At 53.8% G+C, this 9,559-nt stretch overlaps 1 protein-coding gene across 1 annotated transcript in view; it reads left to right on the top strand.

The window, feature by feature from the left end:
- Positions 1–210: 210 nt before the first annotated feature.
- Positions 211–9,559, top strand: part of ALX4 (ALX homeobox 4) — a 17,065-nt gene continuing 7,716 nt past the window's right edge. The window contains exons 1-3 of the mRNA XM_009329738.1: positions 211–231; positions 606–732; positions 6,273–6,583. Coding sequence (XP_009328013.1) covers positions 211–231; positions 606–732; positions 6,273–6,583 — 459 coding nt within the window. The remainder of the gene's footprint in view (positions 232–605; positions 733–6,272; positions 6,584–9,559) is intronic.

Here is a 9,559-nt window from a genome sequence, read left to right as displayed (position 1 = left end):
AACACACACGCAGACACACACGCACACGTTCCCCAGGCTTGCTGTGACGTTAGCTTCTCAGCAGCACTGGAGTTAATGTTTATCAAGCTGTCTGTCCCCAAACCCACACAGTGATTTTTTTGAAGGGAACGTAACCAGCCAGGCACAAGAGGGTCTAAGTGCAGCCAGGGCTGAGGTGGTTTTGACTCCCAGGGAAGCATCTCCGAGGCCATGCGAGTGGAGACAGAGCCAGTGACTTGTTATACACTGGCTGCAGGGCCACCAAAAGCCTGTGGACCCACCAGTGCTGTGTGGCACCTTTGGCATTGTCCTCAGACTGCCTTTCAGGAACAGAAGGAGTTTTTGAGATTTTTCTGCTCCAGGCCTTTGTGTTGCTCCTACTATATGCTCTGCTCAGAAAAATAAGTCTCTTCTTGAAGAGAGGGGCCCGAGGTGTGGTCAGGAGGAGCACAGTAGAAAGAAACACTCCTCTCTGCCTTTCATCCTTCTATGAATAGGCTTTTCTGTAGGAATTTGCTCTGTCTGTAATTAGCTCCCCAAGGTGGCCAGTTATTTCACAGCTATTTTTAGTATACGGGTTTCACTATGTCCCTCCTTTGCTGTAGAGCCTCAGGAGGCTGCAGGCAGCAGAGCAGCAGCGCCAGCAGCTTTGGTCGGGCTCAGCAGAGGTGGACGGTGTCCATGCAGAGGAGCACATTCATGCAGTGGTCTCCTCAGCACAGCGGAAAGTCGGTGCGTGCCATGCTGTGAGCAGAGGAGCTGCCTGGAGCATATTCCAGCTTTCCTTCAGGTTCTGCAGGATGAACCAAATCAGCTCCCTGGCTGGGATAAACGGACAGACGTGCTTTCATACAGGAAGCAGCTCTGCTTTATGCAAACCCGAGGGAACTGCTGGTAGGCTGGACACAAGGAGATATGTTCATCCTCATCCAGAGTTGAAATGGAGATGCTCCAACCAGTTTCTGCTTAGCAGCAAGAGTAACTGCATCTTCCAGAATGATGCCAATGGCTTGTGTCTTATGTAGACTTCTACCACCTGCAGTTGAGATGAGTACTGCCCAGTTTTACACTTCAGTTGGACCCAAGAGTGAAGGCATGATTAAGTATCTGATCATTGCTAATAAAATCAGCGATGCCAGATTCAGTCACGAAATTCTGGGTCTTCTCTCCATCTTTAAACCCTTCTCTACACCTGCAGACTGCAAGAGAGCTCACTCCCTGAACGGGAATAAACCTAAAGATTAGGCCTTTGTATGTCTAAAATCCAGCCACTCTGTTTTATCCTATATAACCCAAGATGTGGATATTTTTTAAATTATAGCCCTTTGCTGACTTCTAGGCTGCAATGACAGACAGGAGGCAGAAGGCTGCAACAGACAACTTGGGAACAAGTGTAATGACTTCAGCATGTGTTAAGGCAAGATCACAAGGACTGGATAAGGTTACTACAGCCAGCCAAGTCCTGGAGGTGTGCTGGCTGGGCTGTGGTGCAAATCTTTCTTGGTAAGAAGTGTAGAATACCCTCCCTAAACCCTATCTAGGCAAAATTTTAGCACTGGTATTTAAGCAAGAGTTGAGAGAATGACATTAAGAGCCAGAACTGGATTTAAAAAGCCTTCTTAAACATCTGCACTAGAGGTTTTGTTTTTTTATTTAAAAAAGCATCATTGCTATGAAAAGTAGAAGTTAGACCATGGCTGTGCAGGCAGGGAGAGGCAGGATAAAATGGCCAGTGCAGGAGGCCATAGGGATCTGGGAATGGGCAGGGGAGAAAACCCCTGTGCCCATGCCTGGGTGGGAAGGCAGAAGGCCCCTACGCCACTTAGTGTAGGAGCAGAGAGGCCACCTGGTGCAGTCACATGCCTCCCGTGCCACATGCTTTGGACATGGGTTGGCTGCCAGCAGGCAGCCTCTGTGAGCTGCTGTGTCCTGGGCTACTCTCAGAGCCCCCCCCGGGGCTGGGATAGCATGGGGCTCCTCACTGAGACCGTAACGGCTTGGATGAGACGCTGCCAGAGCAGTACATTAGCAACACCAGGACCCTGCAGGCTTCTTTGCCTGGAGCCTGGGGGAAAGCCCTGTGCTGCCTGCAACCCTGGGTTTTGCTGGCTGTGTAGCTGTCTTCCAACCTCTTAGGCTGTGGGGCTGCAATCACAGGATCTATGTGAAGGAGTCTATAACAAAGGAGTTGCGGCTTGTCATGTATGTGCTGTGCAAAGGAGACTTATCGTTTCAAGCTGAGCCCGAAGTTGTGTATTTGAAACATCCCACTCTCCCTTGCCATGTGGATGCACCAAGCTGACATTGCACTAAATTAAATTTCATGATTAAGATTGTACATAGAGAAGATTTTAGGAAATCTTCAGGAAAAAAACAGATACGAGTTGTGAATCCAAATGTTGTGACAGTGTGGTTAAAATGCCTGTTCCCTCCAGCAAGGGTGTGCGCAGATCAGTGTGCTGCCTGGACATCTCAGGGGCTCACTGTGTGGCCACGCATGCAGCATGGTCTGTTTCCTGCACCCCATTCCTCCTCCATGGGGTTCCCAGAAGAGACACAGTGAGATCGGAAAGGCATTTCCCCTCCAGGTGAACTGGGAATGCAGGCAGCTTTCATGCCCAAAAAGGAGTAGCGTGATGATGGGGGCCCACATGCCCAGCTGTCCTGGGCTGTCCCTGCTGATTGGCAGCTGATACATGGTGACTCCGGGAAGGTCTCGGAAGTGCTGATGGTCTAGCAGGCAGCCAAGGCACTGGGAGGGCAGGGTATCAGCATGGGAAGCCAGAAAATACCCTCCTTCTACTGCTATGAGGGCAAGGACGGAGTTGTAGGCAGTGAAGGAGGCACCAAGTGGTCCTGTTGGGCTTGCAAGGGTGCAATGATACTCACGTTACCTCCTTGTCATGGAGATCTTCACAATATGTAACTCAAGGTCTCTCTAGGTTTGATTAGAAACAGACACCCCAAACTTTGCACTGAAACTTTGAGGCCATCTCCAGTTACAGGAAGTCTGGGCATATCCATATGCAGATGTATGCAATTTGTTTCACTTCAGCAGTTAGCATGACTGTTTTGAGGTCAGGGAGCCTGTTCCTAGGGAAGGAGAGTTACTCCTCTGGATGCCCAGCCGAGGGTGGATGCACGCCATCCCCTCCCTATGCCGCCACCCGTGCTCCCTGCCTCCTGCCCTCCATCCCACTCTCGCTGCCCCTCTCACGGAGACAGCTCATCTCTGCCAGTGCCCACAGGGGCTGGAGGTAAAGGAGCCCATGTCTGTTGCAGCGCGGGAGCATGAAAGCAGCGTGGCTGAGCAGGCAAGGAGGGCTCTGGGCTGGTGGCGGGCAGGCAGGCATGGGGACACCTGCCACGTGCGCCACGGGGACGGTCTCTTGCTCCTTGGGGCTGATGGCTTGTGGCGGAGATAACTAGCACTGCTGAAAGCCCTGGGCCCAGCTCCCAGCTGCAGTTGGAACTATGCAGTCAACGAAATTACATCAGACCCAGAACTTTTCTCTGTGTGTGTGTGTGTTTGTGCAGACCCTTCCCCAGCTAGATGAGCCACTCGAGCAGATAAGAAACGGTAGAGGAGTTCCCAAGGAAAGGCCTCAGGTCTTGTGTTTGCTGCTACTAGAGTCACAGGGGACCTGGGAGTTAGGGAGGCAGCCAGCATAAAGGCACGGGGGAAAATGTACTGAGCTTCCTGACATCATAGATAATAAAAAAAAAGAAAGAAAGGAGGAAAAATTTCCTGGAATATTTCTATTTATTTATTACTCCATCTCTACTGACTCTCATAGGTGGTAGTCAGTTGCTGCAGAGTTTCTGGAACTGCTTTATTATCATTAGTTTTGAAAATAATAAATATCATGGCTGTAGCATATGATTTACCCAGGCTGTGGGGCAGGGCACTGTCCAAGCGCATTTTGGACGGGCCTGTCCACCTGCAGCCCCAAGGAGCAGCAGAGCAGCTCAGCCCGTCGGAGAGTGCAGGTGCAAAGAGGAGGCAGGAGGGCAGTCACTGGCTTGGACACTGTCCCCGGCACCCAGGGAGTATAAATCTTGACAAAATGTTCCTAAGGATCAAAGCGAAGAGAGCTGAGATCAACGACATTAGGCTTTGCTGAGCTTTACATGGAGCGCCTCAAAGGCCTGAGGGAACAGTATTAGAGAATGCAATAAATCTGAAAATACAGTAGGGTGGTAGTGGCAGATAGCACCTCTGTCTCCGGTGCCTTCATCCCAGTCCTGCCCTCGACTCTTCTGTACTAACTGGGCAATTTTTTTCTCAAATCCCTTTCACAGCTCATCCTCCCAAGCTTAAACCTGGGCCTTCCTTGCCCTTGTGCCCAAGGGCGACAGCTACATTTCATCCTCCTGTTTTCATCCCAATCACCTCAATGCAGTCTTTCAGCTGCTAGGGTGAGAAAAGGGCAAGGATACGCACACCTTCTCACAAGCCCACTCACAGGCTTTTGGCTGTCAAGCTGTGACAGAGCTGTTCACAGAAGGGCTAAACTATAAATACACAGTGAATTAGGTGGTAGGATGTTGTAACATGGGACGAATGCTAGAAAAAACGGGGATTTCCAAAGACATGGGCTAAGATGATGCCTGATCCGGCATTAATGACCCTGGATATCACACTGCTGAGGGAAATCTCCCGGTGGGGATATCACTAGATGGTGGAGCTGTTTCCCAGAAAGACTGATCCAGGACTGAGAAAGTTTAAAAATCGGCTAATGTGAAATTTAAAAAAAAAAAGATTAGCCAGTTGGCATGATCTTGGCTTGGTAAGGAGAGCGCGGATAGGAAGTACTGCTGCACCCTTTCCTTCCCAGACCTTTAGGAGCTAAGTGTAACGGCTCAAGGTTAAACCCTGCAGTAGGGCTACCATGGTTTTTGTCCAAATATCCCAGGCAGAAACGTGGGCAGGTGTGACACCGGGCTGCACAGCACATGCCAGGCCGGCCAGTCGCTCACACAAATCCCTCTTTTTCTGGTCTGGGGACAGCCCGCTGCGCAGAGCAGTGGCAGCAGGCAAGGGAGAGCTGTGGCCACTTGTCATCAGAGGCAATACGTGCCACTGGGTCCCCACCAGGATCCTGCTGGCATGGCAGTGATCTTGCTAATGATGGGGACACCACTGTTGCTGGAGGCAGGAGGTGGGCAGGAGAGGATGCTCCATCACAGCACCCTTTGCCTGTGCCTGAGGGTATGTACACCTGGTTTCACTCGTAGCTGCTAAGCCTTAGAGAGGAACCAGCTCACTGCAGTGGTTGAAACATCCATGTCCTGATTTGCCATACTGCTCTCATATGTCATGGCCCGTTAGTTATTAATTGCTCAGGGCAGTCAGGCAGGAACAGCCTCCCGGGCTGCTGTCAGACTCCTCTCATTTCTCTCTGCCCTGCACACAGGCTGGGGCGTTTCTGTAGGTGTCTCACACCAGCCTTTTCTGTGGCACTAAGCGCCGTTCATAACCTCTTTGCCAAAAGCAGTGCAAGTCCTCGCAGAAGGCTGTGGGGGTGACTGTGGGGGTGTCAGTCAGGAACATCTCTGCTGACACACCGCTGTTGCCAGGGGATGCACGAGCAGAAAACAGATCCCACTGAGCACCACGCGTGGCTGCTGTGTACCCCTGGTTTTCTACCATGTGTTATTCAGTAGGGGCGCACAGATGGGCTGGTGACTGGGGACCATCCTCTGAGGCCTGCGTTTGGGTCCCTCTGTCCTCAGAGATCTCTCCTGTGGCCAGGACCAAGGAATGTAGTGCTCCGTGGGGTTCAGTCCCACTGTGGGTGGTGGGAGGGTGAAGGAGGGTCTCGCTGGGGTGCGTGCACGTGAGTGTGCTGGGCTCGTGGAAGGGGACCGAGAGGAGCTGGCAGAGCTCACCCAACCTCCCCTTCCCTGGCTGTGCTGGCATCTGTGGACTGCGATCAGCCCCCCTGGCATAACAGCCACCTCCTCCCTTGAATACAGCCCAGCCAGGCACCCATGCCACCCCCGAGCTGAGCTCCAGCACCCTCTGAGGCCGAGGCCGGCAGCTTTCGTGTGCACACCCAGGGCAGCCCTCTGCCTCACCTCCCTCCTCTGCTTCTGCCCAGGGTGGTGTTAGCCTCTCTGCCTGCATTTGGGGACTGCTGACCAACTGCCATGGCTAGCTTTAATTGGTTGAACCAATTAATTGGTCAAAAGATTTACATCTGTTTCCTTCTCTCTCTCCTCCCTTGCCCCGGCTCAAACCTGCCCTCCTCTCCCTCCCACCCAAATAGGTAAGGAGAGCAGTTTGGGAGAGGCTGATTTGCAGGCAAGCTCCGACCCTTCGGGAATGGACAGCAGCTACCTCAGCGTGAAGGAGGCCGGGGTGAAAGTGCCCCAGGACAGGGCCAGCACGGACCTCCCCAGCCCCATGGACAAGGCTGACTCGGAGAGCAACAAGGGCAAAAAGCGGAGGAACCGCACCACCTTCACTAGTTACCAGCTGGAGGAGCTGGAGAAGGTCTTCCAGAAGACCCACTACCCAGACGTCTATGCCAGGGAGCAGCTAGCCATGAGGACAGACCTCACTGAGGCTCGTGTACAGGTAATGGGGGATGCCTTGGGGCTGGGCGAGGGGTGGGTGAGCTGCAAACAATCCCCTGCTCTCTGGGGAATGAAAACATGAGCCCTGCAAATTTGTTGTCCCTTGCTGTGCCTGAGGTCACCAGCAGCCCCACCGCAGCCTGCAGGCAGCCGAGCCCTACCCAGGGCCCATGCTGCAGGCTGGCATGCCTCTCCAGTACGCTGAGGCACAGGGACAGGATGGGGAGGGACATCCATGTCCGACACTAGTGTCAGCTCCTTTATTTGGGCTGGTGTCCTGAGCTGCAGTGTTCACAGAGAGGCCTCTTGTCCTTGAGCTAGTGGGGCAGCAGGCAGGTAAGCCTCACCATCACCCTAAACAAAGCTATTACAAAAACTACTTTCTTCAGGGGACTTGGCAGGGGATGCAGGTTCTTTAGTCTGAGTGGGAGCAAGCTTTCCCATAGTATGGGCTCTTTCTGGCAAGATGGGGATCCGGAGGTGACCAGGATGTTCAGTACCAAAAAGCATGAGGTGATACAGGAGAGGCAGCTCTTGCTGCCTGCTTGGCTAAGCAGGCACTGAGACTGCACAAAGCCTGGTGATCTGGAGCAAAAAGGTGCTCCCACCATCTTGAGAGGAACAGAAGAGTCAAACAGCCGTGCTGCAGTCTCACCGCCTCCACCCACATAGATGCCAGCTCTCATGAACTAGCTCCCCCGAACTAACCTGGGGGTCCAGCAGAGCCAAACTCCATACTGAAGGAGTGAATGATTCTCTGAATGCTACTCTTTGAGTCAGGGTTAAACCAAAGGCCCAGCAGAGCTCAGAAGCATTTGCAAAAAGGAGCACCATCGCTTAGAGCGAACAATCACAGCTCACGCCTTGATGGCCATCAAAGATCCCCCTGAAGCTTAGGCTCTCATTCTCCAGTCTAGCTAATCCTGTGACTTCTGTCTGCAGGCATTTATCAGCTCACCACCCTCAGAACCTGCATTAGCATCAAGAATAACTGGCGTGTGGAGGCATCTGATTATCCTCTTATACCAGGAAGACTCCCAGGTCCCAGGCAGCCTCGCTTGCCCTCTGCTCTAACCTTTACAAGCAGTTGTTGCAAACAGTCGAAGCAGTCAGACCAGCATCCTTGTATAAGTCCATTTTTCTCTGTACATTTACTTCCAGTTTCAACTAGCTGCAAGATTTTTCTTGTCTGCTTGCCTAAATTGGTTTGCAGGGCTGGAGTGCTCTTCTACCCCACAGCTGTTTCTCTTCAGGCCAGACACGGCTGCATTTCAGTAGAAAGCAGCACGATTCCCATTGGTCCCGCATGTAGCGTGCTGAGCACTGCGGGATGGGCAGAGGAAGGCAGCGCTACAAACGTCAGCTCTTTACTTCTGCCAGTGGACACAGCCCTTGATTTCCCAGGGACACATGGGGTCTCCTGGGAGGCCAGGCACAGCATCCGGTTACCGACTGCACAGTGCGTGAAATTCCTTGTGCTCAGGAGTGAGAATGAGGTTCTGGAGGGTGGCGAGCTCCTCCTGCTCGCCTCCAAGCCAGGGTGTGCAGCTAGCACGTCCCAGCTAGCATGCAGGGCTGGCTAGCAGAGCCAGGGCAGGCAAGGCAGATGCAATCCAGAAGTTCATTACATATGACCGATGATCTCAGGGTTTTTTTTCCCTGCTTTATCACTGGATAACACTGTGGACGAGGGCAGAAGCACCTCCCCAGGCAGCCAGGAGGCAATCTGGCAGAGGGAGGGTGTGGCCAAGGGGTTTCACCCTGCTCTGAGATAAGTGCCCCAGCAGCCCGCCGCCACAGGCAGCTGAGAACAGCCTCTCTCCTCTTGCAACCGCCAGCTCGCACCTCTCGCTTGGGATGGTGATGACAGGGCTCGTGTAACGGAGCGGCTGAAGGACTTGTCTAAGTGGCCTGGCCGCTTGAGCACTTACCCTGGGGTGACAAGGGTAAGCACTTGCATTTCACTCATTCCCCCAGCCCTGCCGGGAAGGACCCCGTCCCTCGGGCTGCGGGCTGGCACCCAGCCACCACCTCGTGATGAAGGGCTACCGTGCCATCAGTCGAAATGCAGATTCCCTATCCCTGGAGAGCAAGAACCAGCAGGCTTGTGCCGAGTGCTGTGGGTGCTGGCTGGGCAGGCTCAGGTGCACCCCAGGTGCTGGGCTTTTCATGTGGGTTCCCAGGGGGCTGGGGCTGCTAGCTATCAAGCTGCTTAGCCTTGGCATGGCGGTGGCAGCCCCCAGGAGGCATGGGGATGCAGCCTGGGGTGGCACAGAGCTCTTCTGCTGACGGCACAGGCCTGCGCTTCCCATGAGGGAGGCTTTTGGGGCTGGGGCCTTAGTGAATCACCCTAGCGCCTGTCTCCAGCTCTGGGTTGTGTTATAGCTTGTTTAGGCTTGGCTTTGGCCTCCCACCCCTCTGGGCAGCTCTGTTCTGCAGGGGCCTCCCCATGCCAGCACTGCAGCACCAAGGGCCATCAGTTCACAGCCAAAGAGTGGGCATGGGGCAGCAGCCCAGGAGACCGATGGTGAAGCAAATGCCTACTGCAAGGACCAAAGGCCCAACCAGGGCCAAGGCAGAGGGCAGAAATCACAAATAAGCCACAAGCCCCTTACTTCTTTCCTCCTTGCAAGCCAAATAGCTGCTATGTACTCAGCTGCCCTCTGCCAAGCTGGCAGGGGCTCTGGCTGCTGTGGGATGTCTGGGCACACACCTACTGCAGCCCCATGGGCTTTGAGGGGAGCTCAACAGTCCCTCTCCTAAGGAAGGTACAGTCCTCTAAGGGATGGAGAAGTGTCCCGGGATGATTTCATGGAGGCCAGCTTCAGCTGCCTGCAAGGCTCAACTAAGCAAAGCAGAGTGGCAGGAAGGCGAGGTGCCCAGCAGGTTTGAGGTGTGATGCTCCCTCCCACAGCTGAGCCAGCTTTTGGCTGGAGGTCGTCCCCTTTGGCCAGGCTCGGGGCCCTGGGGGGGGGCA

The sequence above is a fragment of the Pygoscelis adeliae genome, unplaced genomic scaffold (assembly GCF_000699105.1).
Source record: "Pygoscelis adeliae isolate BGI_AS28 unplaced genomic scaffold, ASM69910v1 Scaffold117, whole genome shotgun sequence".
Classification (NCBI taxonomy): Eukaryota; Metazoa; Chordata; class Aves; order Sphenisciformes; family Spheniscidae; genus Pygoscelis; species Pygoscelis adeliae.
This window is presented reverse-complemented; position numbering and strand designations above follow the sequence as displayed.